The sequence below is a fragment of the Phaenicophaeus curvirostris genome, chromosome 5, assembly GCF_032191515.1.
Source record: "Phaenicophaeus curvirostris isolate KB17595 chromosome 5, BPBGC_Pcur_1.0, whole genome shotgun sequence".
Taxonomy (NCBI): Eukaryota; Metazoa; Chordata; class Aves; order Cuculiformes; family Cuculidae; genus Phaenicophaeus; species Phaenicophaeus curvirostris.
The window spans coordinates 27,133,478-27,155,915 of record NC_091396.1 but is presented as its reverse complement, the minus strand read 5'-3'; the positions used below and the strand labels follow the sequence as shown (position 1 = coordinate 27,155,915).

The following is a 22,438-nucleotide window of genomic DNA, read 5'->3' as shown; positions in this document are numbered from 1 at the left end:
TGTGGATATAGTGTTATATTTTCTGAATCTAACTTCACTAGCAGAAGCTTGGCATGAGAGGGAGGACTTTCTACACCGCCTTGATGATATTGCCTACTATTTAGCTACTTCACTAATGCATTGGGCTGTGCCGTCTTTGGTTTAAATTTAACCTTTTAGTTTTGTCCTTCCCTCTTTATGTAGCTGACTTTCTTTGAGTTACTTTTCCCATGCAGTACATTTTTTTTGTGTGAGGCCTTATATCAGGTACCCCATCTCCCTCATGTACAGGGGGAAACGGACATGGTACTTGTTAGCATGCCTGTTGGTAAGCAACACAAAATGTTTTATGTATTTTGGCAATGCTGGGTTACTGGAAACATTAACTTCTTGGAAAAATTGGTTCCATAGCTGTTAAAAATAACTTTTGTACCTTGATTTGAATACATTATGGGAGGATTTTTTCTTTTTTTCCTGTTCCGTTAAGACCTGGGTCTCCCTGCTGCAGCTGTTCTGTTTTTAATGTATTGCTCTGTTTCCAGGCAGATACACCCCTCTTTGAAGTGGAGTTCATTTTTCTCTGGCTGTTTTTCCATTTAACTTCTCTTCAGGAGGTGAAACTGTCAGCCTGCTACTTTGGTCTTTAAGTTCACTACAGCAGCAGGACCTGTGGTCAAAGCTGCAACAGCAGTGTAAAATAGGGAAACCAAAACTCCTAATAAGAACTTCTTTCCTTTTTTTTCTGGAAATGGGATGTTGCAGATTCCTGTGTCCAAGGAAGCATGGTGAAGAATGCTTGCGCTGCACACTAAACTGCTCCTGTAAAAACACCCCAGTGAGGCTGTCAAAAGAGTGTTACTGCAGGAGCACATGACTTGCATGGTTAATTGCTCTGAATCCCAGCTTGCTTTCTGATGAGTTTGCTCATTTTTCTGGGAGTTTTGTCAGTGCTGTTTGATTTACTGTACATACACAACAGACCTTTATTTGAGATATCCTTTTTTTTTTAGTATTTCAAAGGTATCAACCTAACTAAGCACTGAAGTTCTCACCTTGCTCCTTGGGTAAGCCTGCAGCCAGTCCTCACTGTTAGCCTGGTGGCTGCATTGCCAGCCACAGCGAAGTCTTTGTTAAATGTCAGTTTGAGCTGTTGGTTGTCACTTACATAAGCCCAGGAGCATCTGGCAAACTGAATTTCAATTGATGACAGGTTTGTTTTTTGTGGAAAATGCTTTAAAAACTGGTTTAAAGGTGATCCACAGTGTGCATATGAGTTTCAGGAAAAACCTAAAGCCAGAGATTTCAAGTAAACCTATTTTCCTAATGAATTATTGTGGTTACGTTTCTTTTTTTTTTCCTCTTCTTTTGCCAAAAGACAAACTCATAACTACTATTCAGTTAAAATTAACTCTTGACACTCTCCCTTTCCATCAGTGTAAGGTGTCCACTGCTTGTTTGGTGGGGCTTGGTCCTATTTGATGTTACTCTTCTTCAACGAGGATGCATCTTACTGCAAACTTATGGTGGCCTTCAGGCCTTTTCCAAGTCTCAGTCTGCATGATGTCCAACATAAAATTGCAAGTGTGGACAGCCAGAATGGATTTCTTGGATCAATGTCTTAACAGGCAGCCCGTGGGTTGTCTCTCAACTGTCCACAGTGGAGTGGTGGAGGAAGCCTGTACAGTCTCCAGAGGATGACTTAGGAGCTACCACTGCCACCAGCAAGCTGATGGAGGTATAGGATGGGAAGCTGGGACATGCGAAGTTCTTCTTATAAGAAGTGTGTAGAAGGGGAAAACCCAGAATGTTTTCAGCTTTCCCTTTCCCTATCAATATTTGTCTCGATTTCATCGGCATTGCTGCATTGGCCAGTTAATCATCTAATACATGCTTCAAAGTAAGGAGACAATTTACTGGTTGAGAGAAAGATCCCAAACAATATATTAAAACAAGTACTTATTGTAGGAAGAGTTGAAAAGAGCATTCAGAATTGGGTTGGTTTCCTGCCAGAAATTTTAATAGCTGAGTTTTGGCTATCCTTTCCCTTTGATTTCTGAGTATTTGGTGGAAGAACTTAAAAGCTCCCGAAAATTGAGGTGCCAACTAGATAGATGGAGGAGATAGGGAGTGAAGGAAGACTTTCTGAGCATGGCAGAATCCACCCGAAAAACTTGGCAGGACTATGTTGAGGCAATAACTAATTGTGAGAGGTAATGAAGTGACAGACAAAGATGTGGTAACTGCAGCTTTCCTCTCACCTCTGACATTGCAGATCTTTCCCTCTCAAATGTAGGCAGTCTCTTCTCCACACAGAGGAGGGAGAGGGTGGAGCTCAGTGCCGGTATAAATTATATGTGTCCTTCAGGTTATTTCAGCAGGAACAACAAGTTGTAAGCCTGTTTGTCAGCTGTTACCCAAATTGAGTTTTCTGTTGCTGTCGCTATCTTGCATGTTATGTGGAGCCCACCAGCCAAGGTAAGAGAATTGTAGCTCCATGCTTTACTGTGGTCCGGCACCTTGCTGTTGGGACCTCTCTGCTCCAGTTCTCGTGAGCAAGCTCCTTCCTCTTTGTATTTGATGAGATGCAGACAAACTGCTGCTGGGGCGATGTGGCAGGCTCATCTTGAACTTTGGAAATTTACTGTTTTCCACTTTTAACTCGTAATAACTAACATGTAAGCAAGCATAGTGAAAATGCAGAAAAAAATCTATTCCTCTTCTTTTATTGTGAGCTGTTCATACTGAGGTGAACACTGAGAAGGAAGAGAGGACTGGCCTTGATGAGTTTGCTTTGCTGTGAAATGAAAGTGCTTTAAGCCCTACTGCATGCTTTTCTCAGGATAGCACATGTTCATTGCTTGCTCCAGCTGAAAAAAAAAAGAACAGCTTTTTCCAGGAACAAAGCATAACTTACGTTACTTTAGCTGCAGGGGAGAGTTCTAATGAGCTATTTGGCTGATTTAGCTATCTTTAATGTAATGTTTACAGCATCTGCGATTCTGGTGGAAATTTTTCATGCGAGGACTAGAGTTCTCTAATAGTAAGTTCCATTCAGAGATTTTAACTGATAATTTTTAGTATAAATCAACAGAATTATTAACTGAGAGTTATTTTCTCATAAATATCTTTAAAAAGTAATGGATACGGTGTCTGAAATGTAAGATGTGAATTATTTACAACTAACCATTTTTATGTATCGAACCTTATGTTGAATTTTGCAGCAAGCAAAAGAAATATGGGTATTCACGGATTTTAAATACAGTGAGAAACAATGTTACATGCTGTGGCTTGTAGAGAATCATTAGTCATTAAGAATAAAGAATACTTAATATACTTGTACCATTGTAATACTTAAAGGTGAAAATAAAGATTCAGCAAAATATCAGATAGCTCAAATGATTGATTAAATATTAAGGGTAGAGAATATAAATTGTAAATATAATGTACTTTCTGAATAAAATTTGTATCTTGTCTATCTACCTATTAGATCTGGAACTATTTATCTCCTTTAGATGTAAATATTATCTCTTGATTTTAAATAACAGTGTTGTATCAAATAGGATAATTCTGCATCTGATAAATGAGTAGATAGCTTAGATATAATTTTATCTAGAAATTCTCAATTACAGGGAAAGTTCTTGCATTTCATCTTAATGCTGCAACTGCTAATCCATGGGTATAGACATACCCCTGGCTCATAGGTGACACTGCCAAAAGGTTAGAGTACGAGCATAGGTTCAGGTCAGAACGCTATTCCTAAGGAAGGAGATTAATTCCATAATGCAGGGAGCTCTGCCATTCTGTCTGGAAAATGCATTTTTCTGTATGTGTAAATAGGTAGATAGATAAGGAAATCAGAACAGAGTGGTTTTGTGGATAGTTGTTTTTTTCTTTTATATTAAAGAAAAGCAAGTTGTTTAGAAAAGTGTGGATACCATGAACTGTTAGGAAGATCTACTAAAAGTCTCTCAGTTAATTCTGGCTGTTTAAAAAGGTACCATCTTGGCACAGAACTGATGGACAATATTAATTTCCAACTTGCTGGGAATACTTTTGATATTCATAACAGGGCCTTCTGTTCAGATAGGAATAATCACTATTTAGAAGTTTTATTTTGTGAACTATGGAATAATTTTGATGTGGTTAAATACTCAGAAATTCTATCAATACAAAACCTCAAGAGACCCACTCATACAATTCAAAAGATGACTAATAGAATATGAACTGAGTATGCACCTCAAATCCACAATGACTCTTGAAACAATTAATCAGCAAAACCATGAAATTACAGTAAATTTTTAAAAGGCACTAACTGTTCAACTTCAATGATAAGATTTTGGATAACTGTGATTCCCCAAGGGAAATAAGGCTATTGTGCTCGTGCTCTCTCATTCTATCCCCTCTCTTGATTTTGCATATTTCTTCATTCAGTTGTTTTTCTCACCAGAGCTTTTAATTCTTCTACTTTTAATGAAAATAAGCAGCTGGTTGGAAGGACAAATCCCTAGCAGTATTCTTGCTGATGGAGAGGTTAATAAACACAGCCTATATTAGATGTCAAAGAACCTATGTGGAAGAGAGTGCTTTTGGAACCAGAGTGGTCATGAAGCATTTCTATAGTTTAGAAATTTATAGCTTTAACCTTAATTAGATAAATTGCCAAGTTGTAGATAAACCAAATCCTTAGTATCTAAGATAAAGTAAACAAGAAGAGTATGCAAAATGTTAATATTTAGTGTGAGATCTTGTACATAAGATATTGTACAGTTTCTAGTACACCACTGAAGAAAGAAAAATTAATCCATGGAATGGAGTAATTATTCATATCTGAAAGATATTGACAAAGCTAAGTGATAAATCTTACATCTATTTACAGAATGTCAAAAGACAGAGAGTAAACTCCTCATATAAAACTTGATATAGCTTGGTGTTATTCCATGGTGATAACTCCGCTCAGAGAACTGCTTAGAGTTGGTGCGTGAAAGAGGGAGTGAAATGCTGAGATTCCAAGCAGCCTTCCAACACATGCAAACTAAGGACTTACTTTTTTTAATATAATAGGAAAAGAAGGGAAGGGGAAGAGATAGGGAAAGGGAGGAAAAGAAGAATAAGTGGTGATGGGAGGGGGTTCCCAGATTGCCAGGTGCTGCAGAAAGTACCCCCTCAAAGAATAACTGTCCAGTGAAGGTAGCCATGACATCGTGTACTAGAAGCAACATGGAGGAGTAGTAAGGAGCGAAATCAAAGATAGAAGATGTTAATAGGTATTTCTTCTTTCACTGCCATCCTAAGACTGTCTTGGAAGGCTTCTCATTATTAATGAACTTTGAAAAAACTTATAGACAGTAGAATTATATGCCCACCTGAAGCTGACTGGCATATGACTGTTCTCTGGAAACCAGACAATACGCCTGCAAATGTGTATTATTGCAATCAATGACATCTTTGCAGCAGGTGTGAATTTTCAGCTGATTAAGATTTGACATAGCTGTGGCAATTCTGCCATAACATTTTTTCTCCTGTTTATTGACTTTTCTCTAATTTAGACACAAAATATCTCCCCCAAACTTGCTTTGAGAGTACAGAAATGTAGTTTAGTGCCAAATGCTATCAAGTGAAAAGAAGGTGGTTTTGGTTTTTCTTCATATTTTAGCCCACCCTTTGGGACTCTGAACATGCTCCTATTTATTAGTCTGGAGCGTTATTGTCTAGTGTGCAAACTTACACAGGTGGCTGAATCCTGCACTCTACTTTTGGCCTCAATGTGGCATTTCAAATTTTCCAGCAACAATAGAATTGTGCACTTCTGGGGAAGCTGCCTTTGACTCTGGATAGTTACAGAGGGATTTTTGTTTCTCTCTGTGTACCTATGCAGAAAACTATGGTTCGTTCTCCCATAACTAAAAAGAGCAAGACCAGTACACCTGCAAGACTGCCAAGAGCTGTCTGAATATGGTGTCTGTGCTTATTGGTTGGCATTAATCATGAAATTACACGTTGCTTATCGTATTATGAATATAGCAAATGGCATCTCTGAAAATGAAAAAAATCATTTTTTTTCTAGAAGGGTGCTACCATTTTGGGCAAAGATGCTATTTTAGACCACTCAAATCAGACCCTAATACTCTACTCTGGGCATTGTAGAAGAAAATTAGCTCCACTTTTTTCTGTTGAAAAATAGAATTTACTGAATTCTGAATGGTTATCACAGGCTGGACTAACTGCAGCCTTCGGAACAGGATGATTTCCCTGGGGATTCGGCACAGCCCATAGGGTTTATTATGACCATATTTATACATTTGAACTTGTTTATCTTTTACCCTTCAACGACACAAGGACTAAGCTGCACCAAATCAGAAGTAATGAACAGTCATCCTTGATGATGTTTCCATTGAAAGGCAGATGTGGACATGCGTAGGGAAAGGAGAGCTGTTGAAAGGGGAATGGAAGAGGAGCGAGGCTCTGGCTTTAGTGGGAGAAGACAAAAGCACGACAGCTATCACAACTGAGAGTACTCTGATAATGAACTGCAGATGCACAGTTTTTGTAAGCAATTAAGAAATTTGCAGGACACAAAGTTCAAAGCAAATCGCATACCAACTGTTTCTCCAGTGAAGGCAGACCCTGAAAATGGCTCGGCCTTCTGTTGAGCAAAGGGGAAGTTGATTATAAAATAACACAGAATTAACATTTTAATTAAAATACATTGACCCTGTAATTGGATACATAATCCAATATTTCATGTGAATGAAACCCACTAGGAATGCTGACTGAGTGTTCCAATTGATACTTCTATGTTAAATAACTGTGTGCACAGGAAAATTAAGGTAAAATTCTTTCAGTGGGCAACTAGAATAATATGGAATTGTCCCAATTGCAACTTGTAATGTCCATGATGCATTAAACTCAGAAGGTTTTAAGTATGTCAGTTCAAATTGGAGAAAGACATATTAGAAATTATTCTTCTCACACAAGAACATGTCTTGCATTTTTATACAAGATGTGTTTCAATCAGCAGTTAAGAGGCCAAGAGACAGAGTCATCTGTGATTTTGTAGGTTTAACAATAGGGTTTCTCTGTTCAAGGTGACTCCTGGATATTAATCAGAATTTAAAAAGCATGTAACTTTAAAAGTGACATCATAGAATCGTCATAGAATAGTTTGGTTTGGAAGGGACCTTAAAGATCATCTAGTTCCAACATAAAATGTAGTATTAAGCTTTTACTTGAGCATGCTAGTCCACAGTTCAAATTATATCTGTTTGATGTAACAGAATTTACCTCTAAACAAAACAGAATGTAAGTAAATGAAAGCTATTCTCATCTCTTAATAAACATGTCCAGTAGTCCCCATCCTGTTTTATAAGTTTTTCAGATTAACAGTAATTAGTGATACCCTCTACAGAGAAGTGCCTTCTTCCTCAGCTCTTTATATCTCCAGATTAATGATTTCAGTGTGAGGAAAATTAATCATGGTGCTGACTTTCAAAATAAAATTGTCAAATTATTTTGTTACAGTGTAATGGGATACTCTCATTTAGTTAAATAGATACGATGTTTTGGTCAGTGTGTGGTTTAAGCTGCCATTCATACTAATGAAACATGGTGAGGCCCTGTTTTGATTTATTAGCAGAACTGTATGTTAATGTTGTTTATTACTGCTGGCAAGTTGTGCAAATATGCAAAAATATTAAAACATTCAACAGACAATTAAAAAGAAATTTACACAAAAAAAGAAGGGAATATTTTCCTGCTTTTGTTTTTAAGACTGTCATGTGTCTGTATACGTGTGTTCATTCAGGCTTATCAAAACATCTTTTAAAAATGGCAAATGTTTTCTGACCTGCTTTGGTTGGGACGCTTAGTATTTGTTATAGTTAGGAACAAGTTACCTGAAATAAGCCTTGCAATGATGGCTTGCCTAGAATAAAAATAAATTTCATGTCAGGAAGAGGAGTGGTTCCATTCCCATTAGATATTTTCAAGATACCTAGAGATGCAGAATTCTGTAATACTGTGCCTCCAAAGAAGGACACTTTGTTCTTCATCTGAAGTGTCTTTTCTGGGCCTATAGTCTACTCTCTCATAGTCAGTAGTGTGTTCCTCTAGATGCCTTTTGGTGATCTTGGCATATGAGCATCATGAAAATGTAGTCCTGGTTGGGACACAAAGTCAAATTTTAGACTTTGGGATACAAAGTCAAAGTTTTTAGAGCACTTGGTAGCTACCGTGTCCTGGCCTTATGTCAGTGCTGTGCCAGGACCCAGGCAGACAGCTGCAAATTCCTGGTATTGGCTTCTAAAATCCCAGTTTTGATGTTGGCAGAGGACCTTGGGCAGATTGGCAGTACAATCATCACCATGGCTGTGAGTGCATCAAGTTGTATGAAAACAGACATTTCTAGGATGACTACAAAAGCTTTCCATACCATTATCTGAGTCCCTGTTTTCTTTCTCTGTCTTCACTTACTCAAACCATTCAGCAAGCAGCCTGGTGTGCAATTGTCCTATTATCCTAGTGTGGAATACTTCCTCTGGAGGGTGGTCCCTTCACTTCAAGCAGACAAACAGAAGGGCAGACCATCCCTTGTACTGTTCAAAATATGTACTCTTTTTATGTTCTGAACTGTTGAAACTAATTGCATTTGTTTTCTTTGCAGATGAAGTTTTGCCCTATCCACATGCTTTCTGTAAGAATCATACAAGCTAAGAACATCAAGTCAAGAGACCTGTGTGAGTTGTGGTTTGATTGTGTTTTTAGTCACCTCCAGAGTGAGCAATGTTCCTAATTTCTGAAGGTATACAAACAATATACATAAAGCACAGCAACAGCAGTATTAATGCCAGGGCTATAATTAAATCAAATGCCTGAGGTATTGGAAGACCTATCTATTGGCATTTTGGGGAGCTGGTAAAAAATAAGACTCCCAGGTGAATTTCCTGGGCCAACAAAGGAAGATGGACCTTGTGAGGACACCTGTAGATCTGATTGGAGTTATTTGGTTTTTATGTTCATAATTGGTATAAATCAAATGATGAACTGTAATTTTGCCACACAGGCCTAATATTTGGGGATCTTTTATTGAAATATATAAATTATACACAATAATCAAAAGTAAATTAGAGAATTACAAAGCTTCTAAAACACAGTGTCATTTGGGGTATTTGCTGTTCTCCAGCTGTGTTAAAATATATTGATAGTTTCTGGTTAAGGAGAGCCTCTGCATATTCAGCCCTAAACATGCACTGAATATGCAGGCAAAACAGACTTTTCTGTGTACTTTTGTATTCAGCTTTCTTTAACTCATTATCTCACCCTCACAGCCTCCTATGTCTCCTTCTCAAGATGTACAAGGGATAAACTGTTTGGCTGCCATTTTTTAGAGGTCTCCCATGAATTTCTCAGTCAGACTTTGAGCTGCCTTTTCTCATACACTTGAAACATCTGGTCAGTGTATTCCTTTAGTGAAAAATAAGTTCTGCCAAAAAAAGCCTCGCTTTGCAGTGAGTTACTTGAATTACAGCTGAGACCATTCACATCTTGCCATCCTGGGCCGAGCACGTCCTTGACCAAGCCTGGATGCAAGGGCGACCAGAGGGAGTGAATCTCCTGCTTGTTGACTAACTGCCTACTGAAGGTCTTCCTGAACTGTGGCAAATGCTATGTAGCAGTGTCCAGAGCTGGACTAGAAAGGTGGTAGTGTGATGAGGCCTGTATTTCTGGGTTGCAATGATCTCTTCTGTCTACTCTATTGAAGGGACAGTTCCACTTTCCTGCCAAAACCTTGCGGGGCAATGTTATTCACTGCTTGATACCAGTCTGAAGTATTTAGGCATCTCAAGCTGCAGTAGACATCTTCAGTCAACTCCAGACTCCAGCTCTGAAAGACATCACCTTGGCGATTTCCTTTCACACCGTTGTCAAGCTTCACAAAGTAAATGCGCTCTCCCACCCCAGCTCTTCCCGAAGGATGGCTGCCTGATGCACTGACTGCACTAACCATAAAGAGTAGATATAGGCTGGAAACGAGATGAAGATTTTCACCTTCTTCATGCCCTCATGTTCTTGGGCCCACACTGGTCTTGAGCTGCAACAGATCTTCTTCTTTAGTACCTAACTCTTCTAGACAGCTGTGATGTCCCCTCTGCATGTTGTGTTGCTAGACTGCGCAAGCTAGTCTCCTGTGATCTCTGTAATATGCATTCTCCTTTCCTGTAATCATCCTAACAGATCTTTTTGGAACTAGCTCTAGTTTGTTATACCTTTTTAATGTAGTTGACTGGAATTGAGGGAATATACCCAGTGAATGGTCAGTGGGGTCTTTTATACCTTTCTCTTCATATGGGAAACATGGCTTTTAGCGAACTTTGTGTATGCATGTGTACATTTGCAATTTATGGTTACCCAGGGATTAGATAGTTTTCTTTGGTTGCTTCCAACTAATCGTCTCTTTACTTACTTAAAAAAAAAAAAGTAGTATTAATTATTAGTCCCTAGACTCATGGCCTTGCCCTACTTTTCATCTGTAATATTAGCATTAGGTTTTTAATTTTTTTTCTGCTGCAGTGACTGCATCAGACTGCTATGTGCGCTTGTGGCTGCCTTCCGCTTCAAATGGAAAGCTTCAGACCAAAACCATCAAGAATTCTGACAATCCTGTCTGGAATGAAACTTTCTACTTTAGGATCCAGAGAGAAGTAGAGGTAGTAAAAAAAGAGAAATTTCACCATTTTGAATGGCTGAGAATCCTCAGTTGACACCTTATTGATCAGCTCTTCTAAATAACTTAAGAAAATGCTTGTGTAACAGAATTTGCAACTACCAGGTTAGCCCAGGACACCAGACATGTGAAATTGTATTCCCCTCATATAGTTATAGACTTTGATGATATAAATACCTACATCTGAGCTAGTCCAGACTCCCTTTGTTGTCACCTGAAAGAAGTAAGTACTGCTGTAACATACTTGGTCTGGACTATTTTGGGTGATTAATTTAGAAAGAGCTTTCCCTCTGCTAGTTATAAGGGAAGGGTGGAGGACTTTCTGTGGAGTAGGCAGCAAATTTAATGCTATGCTAAGATGTGTAGTTAAGAGACATTGGGGTTGAAGAAACTAAGCGTGTTCTTTGAGGAGATTACCAGTATGGTGCAGAGCACTGACTTCTTTTCTCTCTCAGGATAGCAGGAACTCTCTGTTATAGGTAGTTGTCTTCTATTTCATCATAAGTTTCCTGAGGCCAGGTTTGATAACAGTGGTCCACATTTGCAAATTCCTGAAGGAAAGCACAGGTTTCTTTATTCTTACCACTTGTCATAGTCAATCAGCTGCAAAAGTCTAGAACCAACTTTTTTTCCCGTGTAGTAGCAACTCAATAAGAGTTCTTATTTATTTTCTTCTGCTACCAGAACGTTTTAGAATTGGCAGTATGTGATGAAGATCCATTCACCAAAGATGACATGCAGTTCACAGTTCTTTTTAATATTGCTAGAGTCAGACCTGGAGAGACACTTCATGAAACATTTTCTTTGAAATCAGAGGTAAGGATTGAAAATACATGGAGAAATTATTACGACCTCGTTCTCCATATTGGCTTCTATGTAAAGTGAGTTTTGGGTCTGCATAAATGGATATCCATATATATTGATATAATTATTGATATTTCATCCAAACAGATATCATTGTGCTAGATTTTTGTGACTTCACTGATCTTTTTTCACAGACTCAGAAAATGAAGCCTCTTCTCTCTCATGCTGACCATCTCTGTGGGGACAAAATATGTTAATAGGCAGCATCTGTAAACAGTCATTTTTATCTTCTGTAATTTAAATGAATAACTTACTTAGCTTTTGGGTTTATTCCACTTGTGCAATGCTTAGAGGATATTTCCTCTTAAATGGCAGCTTTTATTGAAAACATGAAGACCATCCGTTCACCGCTTGAATTAAATGATTCTTTCAGGCTTCTCTTGTTGGTGTTCATGTTGGGTCTCCTTCTAGGTGATTCAAGTTTCTCTAGCCTATAGTGAAAGGATGGCTATTCTGCTAACATCTTTGGTATTCTGCTAAGAAGCCCGTGAAAGGGAGAACAAATCTGGGGTTCAGTCTGTGACAATTCCTGGGCTTGTCTGAGCTGTGGCTGAGTTATTGCTACATGGTCAATGCAGGAAGGAGACAGTCCATACACCAAACTGCTTCCCAAATGCTAAAGGGTATTAATCAGGATCTTCTTAGTGACTCTGCAGGCTGGTACCTTGCACTTCTCAGCCAGTGTATGAGTCACTAGGAAATACAAAGATTCAATAATCATCTCAGTCAAGAGTACTCTTGCCAGGCCATGGTACTTCCTTTCTGCTGGAGTGAATGTGAATGTGATTTAAATGGTCTGTACATGAAAGTGACAGAGGCATTTGGCTAGACTTCGATGCCTTCCCCTCCATGTGCACCATCTTTGCAGAAAGCTGTTATATATATGTTTCAGTCACGCTTTCCCTCTTTGATTGTATCTTTGGAAATATATGTAATTCTACATATCCCACAACTGGAGAATATTCATCTTCCCAAGGCTATGGTTTCCGTTGCAGTCTCAGTTTCGGAAAGAGTTAATAAACATATTTTTTGGTAACATTAATGGAAGAGATGTTGGCCATGGAAATATTTTTTAGGTATGTGTATACTGCCAAGTTCTTGCAGCCTTCAATAATCCATATTTATTTTACCCTTTTCTTTTTAGAAGGAGAGGTGCTGCAGGAAATGGGAAAGTTTGGAAGTAGAGTTCTGGATGGAAAGAATGTGAGTAAAATGCCAAAGCTGAAAGTTATAGATCTGCCAGGGAGTAATAATGTCTCAGAGAAAGAGGAAGTTCTTTCATCTCTTCTTCACAGCAGTAAGCCAAAATTACTGTTTCATACACTTCTTTTTTTAATTTTAAATTCCCCAGCTAATTCTTCATTTCATTTCATTTCATTTCATTTCATTTCATTTCATTTCATTCTTTCCTTCTGTTAAACATTTATATCCTGATTGTGGAAATGTAGTAACATTGGCATGATGTGATAACTAGTACACAAAATGTATGTAAAACTTAACAGAGGTGCTCTTCAAGTTGTTAATATCAATTGAAAGATCCCCAGAACACAGTGGTTTTTCTAAAAGACCTGAAAGATCAGACAACTTGTCTTGTATTATTATCACTATATATACGGAGTTATGTAGACACTATTAGAAAAATCACCCATTAGGTGATAGCTTAGTTAAAATGAAAAAACATACAATGTACAAACAGTAAAATTCTGGAGGAGAACAAATCCTTTAAGGTGAACTTTATCTCTTTTTAAATGCTATCACAAGTTTTGTTGAAAAAAAAACCCTAAACTACACATTCTGGCATATTTGTGCTTAGCAGTATGAAGAAAAGGAATACAGTCCAGTCAGCACTGACTAACTGCTTGATTAGAAGAAGAAACTGTAAATAAGGCTTATTATTCTTAAACATGGAAAAGTTGCAGAAGAAAATCACTGATGTTGGTTAATTCCTACCACGGTGAAACTCAAGGAAATGTAATTTATCTATGAAAGAGACCTTAAGAGAATATATATGTATCTCCTGTGAATGTGGAAACAATCGCAGCCAGCTGTATAAAAAGGACAAAATGAGATGCAGTGCTTGGAAACTGAACTGAATAGATACACACTAGAAACAGAAGGAACATCTCTCACCCTTCACATTATTAGACATATGGGGGATTTTCTGTCCTTGCAAGTCAAACCTTTAAATATATTCTACAGCTGAAATAGAAGTTATAAGGCTGGAAGTAGTGTTTGGTAAAATACCCAGGACTTTGTAAAAAGTCAAAGATTACATGCTATGTAATTTTAATGGTCTTTTCAGAGATACAAAAGCACTTACATATGTGTGTAAGGTAGTGATAATGGAGTATTGGTCTTTATGAGAGATACTGTTAGTAGACTCTGTAGGCTGCTCATAGTATTAAATAACCACATCCACTCAGTGACAGATCTAGGTCTTACAAGGTGAAGTGTCTCAAGTGAAGATTTTCTTTTACTTACCTCTGTGTTTTCTAGTCATACATATAGCACAGAGGGAGCTAATTCTTTTTTGCCATTAATTTGTGACAAAGTTCTAAATTATAAGCTGGAACAGTCAGAAATGTCTTTCCTAACAAGTATTTGTATAATACATTAATAGTAGCCTTTACTTTCCCCAAGTCATATGGTCAGGTTTTAATAGCAGGATGTGATTCCATATAGACCAATATGTCTTTGTTCTGCTGTATCTTAGCATATACTTTTAAGCATTGGTATTTTTGTGGGTTCTTCTGCCTTTCCTCTTGTTTGGCTACTACATTTTTGTTGATGTGCTTAGCAGGTGATCATGTATTATGCCTTTTAGAAAACAAATTGTGATACTAATGTACCTGTATTCAATATTAAGCAGGAAGGGCCATAAAAGTACTATTTAAAAAAAAATACCAGACACTCACGCAGCTTTTGTTTGTTGATTCTGTCTTTTCAGTCCTGGCCCTCCAGAGCACCTCATTACAAATGATGTCTTAGTGGTAAGGTTCACATGTGAAATTTTCATTTATTTTGATTCTTTTCTCTTCACCCCAGCCATCTAACATTTTACAGAGAGAATAGAAGCTGCCATGACAGTTAAGAGCGTGGTGTGCATTATAAAGTGAAAGATACGGGATGATTCCCATTTGTTATGGCCCTCCCCATGCAAAAATAGAAGCTGTGTTTCTTGAAGTTCTTGGGTACTACAGATGTCAATATTTTGCCTAGCTGTGGTTTGTTAATGTTGCAGAAGTGTGTATTTGTTGGTGTTCAAAATGAAAACTGCTCGTGTTTCATGTAGTATAGCGTGGCACTTCGCTGGAGAACCAAAGATTATAAAAGGAATGAGTCTGTGGAAGGCAGTAGTAACTATTCAATGCGCTTATGACTCGAAGGTTATCTAATGTAACAACATTTTTGGAAATTAGTTTTTTAATGAAGAGTTGTTTTAGTCATAGAAAAACAAAGTCCTCTTTTGGTATTAGTCAACCTGAGATACATTACCTATCTCCCTGGGCTGGCCCAGCAGCTAGGGAGTACAAAGTACTTCATGCCAACCACTCCAAGCTTGTGCATGGTTTCCAGATGCTAGCCTTCAATATCCCTGCGGCAGAATAACACGTATTCTGTTCTATCCCCCTTATTTTCTGTGTGAGGCATAATAGCTGTAATCATTGGCACGCGTTGTTCCTGAAATTGTTTGGAAAACTGTCCTGGCATGAGTTATTAAATGTGAACTGGAATGACTTAGGTGGAGCGTGGGGTGGAATAAATACATGATCTCCATATATGAGAACCAGCAAGAAGATGCCTTGTAGACTAAATCACTGCCGCAATATGCAGAAACTCATCATCAGGTGTTTTACCCTACCCATCTTCAATAATTATCAAATATATGTGTAGCTGTGTTTGGACAACAGTGTGCTGTACAGGTTCCTGATTTTGGGATAACTGGAATGGGTACAACAACATCTAGCAATGCATCACTGTATGGACAAGCTAGTTCTGAAGCAGTGTAAATAGGCTACTGGGATAATGAGCTCCGAAGGAACTTCTGCACAGCCGGATTGCATCCAGCACTGACACCAGTTTAGTTGGCTCTATATTATAGATAGTGATTGTCTGTGTGATGTTTCATTATTTGCTGCACATGTGGCATTTGCTGTCTTCATAGCTTTTCACTCCTGTCTTTTGCAGTCCCGTGAGGTTTGCTGCTTGGAAGTGCAAGTGGATATTAATGAAAGCAGGAAATATTTGAAAGGTAGGCTGATTTCTCTGTGAAGTTAGGACATGACCAAGTAAATCCTATCGTAGTCATTCAGCCCCAGATAGAGGCACTGTAAGATACAGAGGCAGCTAATGGAGTTCCGATGACAATAAAATGTGTTGTAGTGGAAGTCCCTGAACAAGCTCCAGTTGTAATGCTGATCTGTGTGTTTTTTCCTTGAAGCTGTCAGGTTTGGACATAGTAAACTTGGCTGGTGGTATTATGAGAGAGTGCTGACTCTGGGCTATGGGGTAAATGCAAGAGTACCAGTTCCTGTGCTGTAGGAGACGCTGGTGTGGCAGCTTACAGAGGAATTACCACAAAGAATGACTCCAGCAGGGAGTTTGCCGATTTTGTTAGTTATTTTGCTTGAACAACATTATTATCCTTTGTTTTCACTAGAGGGTAAAAATCTCGTGCTTACGGTGCCTGCATCTCATGAGGGAACACAAAAAACTGCAGAGGACACAGATATTTTCTACTTCCATTGTGTGAGGGCTTGGGAGCCAGTTCTGAAAGTCAGACTACAGGTAATGGGCACTGTACAATACCAGTCTTCATACTGCTTGCTTATTTCCAGCATCACTAAAACAGTAAAAAATCTGAATCATTTCTATTCTGTGAATAAACCCATGTTTTTTGTTCTCTGTAGAAAGTTTCTGATAAGGAAGATGACAATAGCAATTTAAGTGACACCTTAACAGTGCCACTGAAATTTCTCCCGGTTGGACATAAGGTGAAAGTAACCCTCCCTGTAAGACATGTAAGTACTTCACAGTTTATATGATCCTTAGGAGAGAAGAGTAAAGTAACCTTCTGCATTTAAAACCTTAACATTTAAAAAGAAATAATTTACTAAGCTCAAGTGAGAATTTTGTGTAAATACAAGTTTTCTGTGAAAAAGGTTAGTCTTCTCAGAGAAATATCAGTTTTCTGTCAGTGATAATTGGGAATTCATCCTGGCCAGTTTTAAATGCATTTAAGACCAATCTCTGCTGTCCTTGCACAGTTAAAGGAGAATATTCTATGGCCCTAGCAAGACTTCGGGATGCCTTGCTGCTCTTTATCAAGCCTGGGTAGCTAGCTCATTCTATATACATAAATTTTAGATGGATAGAGCTAGAAAAGGTCAGTCTTATGCGCAGGGAACAATTCTGTCACATTTTTCTATGCGTACAGTCATGATGGTAACTGGTGGAGAGAAACAACTTTAAGTTGCTTTAAAAGTAATAGTAATGCTGCTGTATGGGCAAATGAATCTGTTAACAACAGCCAGACATCCTTTCCCAAACCTTGCATCAAATCAGAAGCAAAAATAGGAGGACAATAATTCCTCAGCAGCCTTACACCTAAAGAAAAGGAAGAATGAACGCGTTTCACAGCTGGTGATTTCCCACTGCTCTGTTGGGACTCTTTTTTACCTCCAGTAGGCTTTTGGATGTGATGACTTATATTTCCTCTTCCTATCACTGCCTTTATCTGCCTGCTGTTCTTCATCCTCAAGAGCAGAAGGGTGGCAATGTGATATCGCTGCTGGTTTAGGATGACTCACTGAGGTATATCCACAGTGAGGAAGAAATTCTGTTTCACAGCCCATTCATCTAGTCACTTTGACTACTCCTCCTTCCTCTGCTTCTCTGTAGAATGTGTTTGACATTTAGTTGCTTTACTTCTCTCTACCCCTGTAGTTTTCCAAAATACTGTATGCAAGGTGGTAGTGGTGGGACATTCCAGAAGGCACTGAAGATCTGGATTTCAAAACTTCTCTTTTCTCCAGTCATTCATGTTCCTGCTCTCATTTCTTTGTTTACAGAATGTGCCGCTGCAGTTGTACCTCCAACTAAATGATTGGTAAGAGGACTGTTTTTTTTCACTAAAGATTTTATTGCTCTTTGAATTATGAATTCTAGAACAGTATTCTTTATTTAGATACAAGGAATGCACAAGACTAGAGGAAACATAAAACAGTAGTTGTCATCATTAAAGAGTCACTAAACAGATCAAAGTTAAATGCTTGTGGGGCAAAACAGTCATGCCAATATGCCAAAAAATAAAATAAAATAAAATAAAATAAAATAAAATAAAATAAAATAAAATAAAATAAAATAAAATAAAATAAAATAAAATAAAATAACTTCAAACAGTGAGAAGCTTGGTCACTGAGTGTCCTTGGTGTCAAAGAACCAAAGGATGAGATTGGAGGCTTCTTCAAAATGCACAAAAAGCAAGAAGAAGGCAGAGGGAAAAGAGAATTTGAAATAAGCTGAGCATCCAGAGTCCGTATACTACTCAAACCACGCAAGTATTATTAAGAAAACAGATCTGTGGTTCTGGTGATATCAATAGAAAGAAGCTAGGGAAGATGAAATGTAACCCTGTAAAATGAGACAGACAATAAATAAAACAATTATTTGAATATCTTTTTCATTATACTGGTTCTGTATAAATCTGTGGTACAAATCCCCGTGAAGGACCTCGTTAGGTTCAAGTCACCCTTTGCTCAGAAAGGATGTGAAGAAGAAAGAGAAAAACTTCAGCTTACAAAGGTAGTGAAACATATAAAGAAGCCTTTCTTTTTTTCATGTTTGCTGCCCTTAGCTGACAATAAATCTTCTACTGAAGCAGAAATTATGAGAGACGTGTAGAAGCAAAGTGGCTGATTTCTTTGAAAACAGAAGCTACATTTCTGTCTTTAAATCTGAACAATGAATCATGATTTTTTATGATATCTAGTAGACCACAGTTGCTGAAAATAGATCCACATACTTTTAAACGCTAATCCTATGCCTCTGAATTTGTTTATATTTCAGCACAGAAAATCTAGATGTGCGCTTAGGGTATGATCTGTGCCGAGAAGAGCAAGAATTCTTACAAAAAAGGAAGAGAGTGGTTGCTAGTGCCCTGAAAAGGGTTCTTCATCTGGGAAGAGATCTGCATGGACATGAGGTCTGTGAGTTGGAATCCAAGCATGGGGCTTGGGTCTATTGAATTAGGATTGGCACAACTCTCCACAAAATTTCTAGTAGTTTTTGTATGTTGCTGACAAACCCATTGATTTGAGTGGTGGCAGAACAGAACTCCTCAGTGTGGCATACTCCATACTCATCAAAAATTTCAGCTCAGCTATTCATACCTCCATTCTTTTCAATGGGTCAGATTCCCAGGGACATAATATACCTTTCTTCAAAGCTATTGTTTCAAACAGTGTGATGCAGTGAATCAGCAAGTTATGAGGCATTGGCACATTGTGTTAGGCACAGGCCAGCCAGGCAACCCAAATCAAGCAGAAAACTGGGAGTATTTGAAATTCACCTCACATACATATTTATGAAGTCATTGTAATGTACTTTAGTTAGGATTACCTTTTTTTTCTTTCAGCATACTTTTCACAAAAAGTCAGAATTCTTTAGTGTGGAGAAAGAACATTTTATAGCAAGCTCCAGATGAAGTATGTCTTGTTGCCAAGATCCAGCATGAATTTTTAAGTGAACATTCATTTTCTTGTAGGAATTATGTTTGTTGAATGTATGTTGTCCAAAGAATCATTTTGTTTCTTTAACATATCTTTTCTGCTCAGGACTTCCTTTAATTCATTCTTAATTCCATCTATTGCAATTTTTATTATTTATAATAAAATCAAATCATTAGCCATTGTTAGTTGATGCAATTCCAGTTATAAAGAACTATGGGAGGAAGGAAGGTTAGAATCACTGCATATTCCACTATTCCAAGCTCTGGGGCTAAGGGAACCCACTGAGTATGTGAAGGTTAATATAAGGATGGTACTAGTAAAGACCCGCTGAATGTTGACTTAATTTCATTGTCCTCCAATGAAATTTGGTAACGAAATTATCACCTGTAATTAGACTTTTCCAAGTAGGCAGGTGAGTAACTTCTTGGAGATAATACTTCTGTTTTGAACAGGTCCCAGTAATAGCTGTTATGGCAACAGGTGGAGGACTCAGAGCAATGTCAGCTATGTTTGGCCACCTCTTAGCTCTTCAGAAGCTGGATCTATTGGACTGTGTAACCTATGTCACCGGGGCTTCTGGCTCAACATGGTGCGTATAGAAAATGAGATTTGTCTTTGGAATGACTATAACGGTACATGTCCACACAATGAAATACATCTCTTTCGGAGTCTCACATTATTAATATGTGACCATAATTCCCTGGTAAGGCTGTTATTGTTGGCTCTTGATAATAGCTTCAGTTTAGGCTTGCTGATTCTCTTCTTTGATGAAAGTGATGGGTAAATATAGTAATTTTCCAAAATAATCCAAATAAATTGATGATTTTCTCATATTTCTCTTCTTTAGGACCCTAGCAGACCTATATGAGCATGCGGACTGGTCACAGAAGAGTCTGGAGGAGCCCCTTAAAGCAGTAAAAGAACAAGTGACAAAGTGCAAGCTCAACCTTATGTCTATAGAGCATTTGAAGTATTTTCATAAGGAACTTGCTGAAAGAGCAAAAGCAGGACATGTATCATCTTTTACAGCCCTGTGGTCACTTGTTCAGGAAATGTTCTTACATGAACGGGTACGTACACATTTGGGACACATCCACCCATTTCCTTTAGAGTTTTACTCTTTGAGGGCATGATGTAATGTGTGGAACAAAACCAAAGCGACTGTGCATCCCAGTGTGATTTGTAAGCAATGACAAAGGATCTTGTGGCCAGGATTTTCCAGGGTAGCTAATGGCTTGGAGGTGCCTCTGTGCTAGGATGCCCAGTTGTGCTAGCAACTTCAGTAAGCAAACTTTCAGAAGGGACTGTGCAATCCTCCCTGAAAATTCATGTCTTTTATAGTCTGTTTCTAGAGTTGAACACCTAAGAGCTGAAGTTATCTGTCCTCCTGTGAACCTTAGTCTCAGCCTTACTAAAAATATGTGGGATGCAGGCAATCAAGGCACTTGGTTAATAATAATAATGAAGAGATTACTAGATATCAGAAGGGCAACCAGGAAGGGAAGTGCAGGAACACAAATGTCTCTTAAGAAAATGTGTCTTGTTGTTTCCTCTGAGTTGTAAAACATGTGTTGTCTATCCATATGCAGGTAGATTGTGTCAGTGGTTTAGCCTTATGCTCTTCCAGATGTTTACTGTGATATTTTTTTGTCTCTTTGCCTAGCCAAGGAAGTACAAACTTACAGACCAGCGCAGGGCTTTGGAGCATGGACAAAACCCGTTGCCTTTCTATGCAGTCCTCAATGTAAAGGAGGAAAAGTTTGGTACTTTCAAATTTAGAGGCAAGTATCCCTGGAGGTTTTTCAGACACTGAGTGGGGACTAAAGAGAATTTGGAGGGAGGAGGGATATGTGTATGTGTGTGTGTGGAATAAGAGGGGAATACCTCTATTGCTTGCCCTTACTCAGTGTTCATCTTTTAATAAAACGTTTGTCTTTTTTGTGAACTGCTGAGTGTTGATTAGAAAGAGCAGATCTTCTGGATAACAACCTCAAGCATGAAAAAGGCATTTCTGAAGATCTGGGCTGAGGTTCTAGTTTTGCCACAGATATTGTTAGCGAGTCTGGGCAAATCGTGTGATCTCTATCTGCCTTAGTTTTTGCAAAATGGCTTTGATGATACCTTAGTTTGTAGAGGTGCTGTGAAATGTAGTTGTCGCTTCTCCAAATACTGCACTGATGAGGGTATGAAAATGGAGTGGAGTGTGATTGTTATGATGGGTGTGATATGAAACTGTTCAAATAGTCACAGGCTACGTTCAACAGAAGGTACTAAAATGATCAGAAACTAGAAAGTAAAAACAGTTAGTACTTAATTTTTTGTTAGATTTATAGCTACTTTTCTACTGCATTAAGTGTACAGGACAGCTTTAGTCAGGAAACTGCATGGCGATGCCTGCACTGTGATACTTTCTGGTTTCCAGCTGATGTACCTTCAGGCTGCTTTGTTGTGTCATGTAGACTGACAGGTTCGGGTTAGTAGATATTTCATGCCAGTCATTCCTTGCAGGCTGTATCACACTTACATGTTGTACATTTGATGCTCTTGATTTAGAGAGGCAAGTGGGATCCCAAAATCTTTTATACAGAAATAGCAATCTAAGATTTGAAGCTAATGTTAACACTTTCTGAAGTGTTTTCAAGTTCCTTTTCTATGCAAATCATCTGAGCAGTCTGCAGTACAAAGCTGATGTTAGTACAGAGCTGCTGAGACCAACAAGATCCATGGAGCTTGTGGATAGCTTTATCCACAGGGAAAGGTTTTGTTTTCTTATTTTTATTACAGTAAACATGCCATGTGTCAATTCTTTTGTAGAGTGGGCAGACTTCTCTCCTTATGAGGTGGCCATACCAAAATACGGAGCCTCAATTCCTTCAGAATATTTTGACAGTGAGTTCTTCATGGGAAGGCGAGTGAAAAAGCTGCCAGAATCTCGGATCTGCTATCTGGAAGGTGATCTAGCAGTGTCATGTAGTTGATCGCAACACAGTAGAAAGTGTGCATAGCTAACTACTGGTCTGTGTACAACGTTCCTTGCCAGCAGGTCTGCTCTGGGTCTTGATTCAATGGGCTTTTTACCCCTTTTGTACACTTCTGCACCTTGTAAAGCTTCTTTCCTCTTGTTTGAGAGAGTTGCAGAATTGTT

The 22,438-nt window shown here is 38.3% G+C and overlaps 1 protein-coding gene across 3 annotated transcripts in view; it reads left to right on the top strand.

The window, feature by feature from the left end:
- The first annotated feature begins 2,344 nt into the window (after positions 1-2,344).
- PLA2G4B (phospholipase A2 group IVB) overlaps positions 2,345-22,438 on the top strand; it is a 31,674-nt gene continuing 11,580 nt past the window's right edge. Inside the window, exons 1-16 of one of the 3 annotated variants that reach the window (XM_069858044.1) lie at positions 2,345-2,454; positions 8,639-8,711; positions 9,743-9,913; positions 10,546-10,682; positions 11,384-11,515; positions 12,708-12,766; positions 14,511-14,553; positions 15,752-15,815; positions 16,224-16,351; positions 16,474-16,584; positions 17,635-17,672; positions 18,632-18,767; positions 19,746-19,882; positions 20,141-20,363; positions 20,957-21,074; positions 22,108-22,245. In XM_069858044.1, coding sequence (XP_069714145.1) covers positions 2,434-2,454; positions 8,639-8,711; positions 9,743-9,913; positions 10,546-10,682; positions 11,384-11,515; positions 12,708-12,766; positions 14,511-14,553; positions 15,752-15,815; positions 16,224-16,351; positions 16,474-16,584; positions 17,635-17,672; positions 18,632-18,767; positions 19,746-19,882; positions 20,141-20,363; positions 20,957-21,074; positions 22,108-22,245 — 1,729 coding nt within the window. In that variant the 5' untranslated portion in view covers positions 2,345-2,433. Of the gene's footprint in view, positions 2,455-8,638; positions 8,712-9,736; positions 9,914-10,545; positions 10,683-11,383; positions 11,516-12,707; positions 12,767-14,510; positions 14,554-15,751; positions 15,816-16,223; positions 16,352-16,473; positions 16,585-17,634; positions 17,673-18,631; positions 18,768-19,745; positions 19,883-20,140; positions 20,364-20,956; positions 21,075-22,107; positions 22,246-22,438 lie in introns of all 3 variants that reach the window. The other 2 variants (XM_069858042.1, XM_069858045.1) reach the window with 2 other exon arrangements.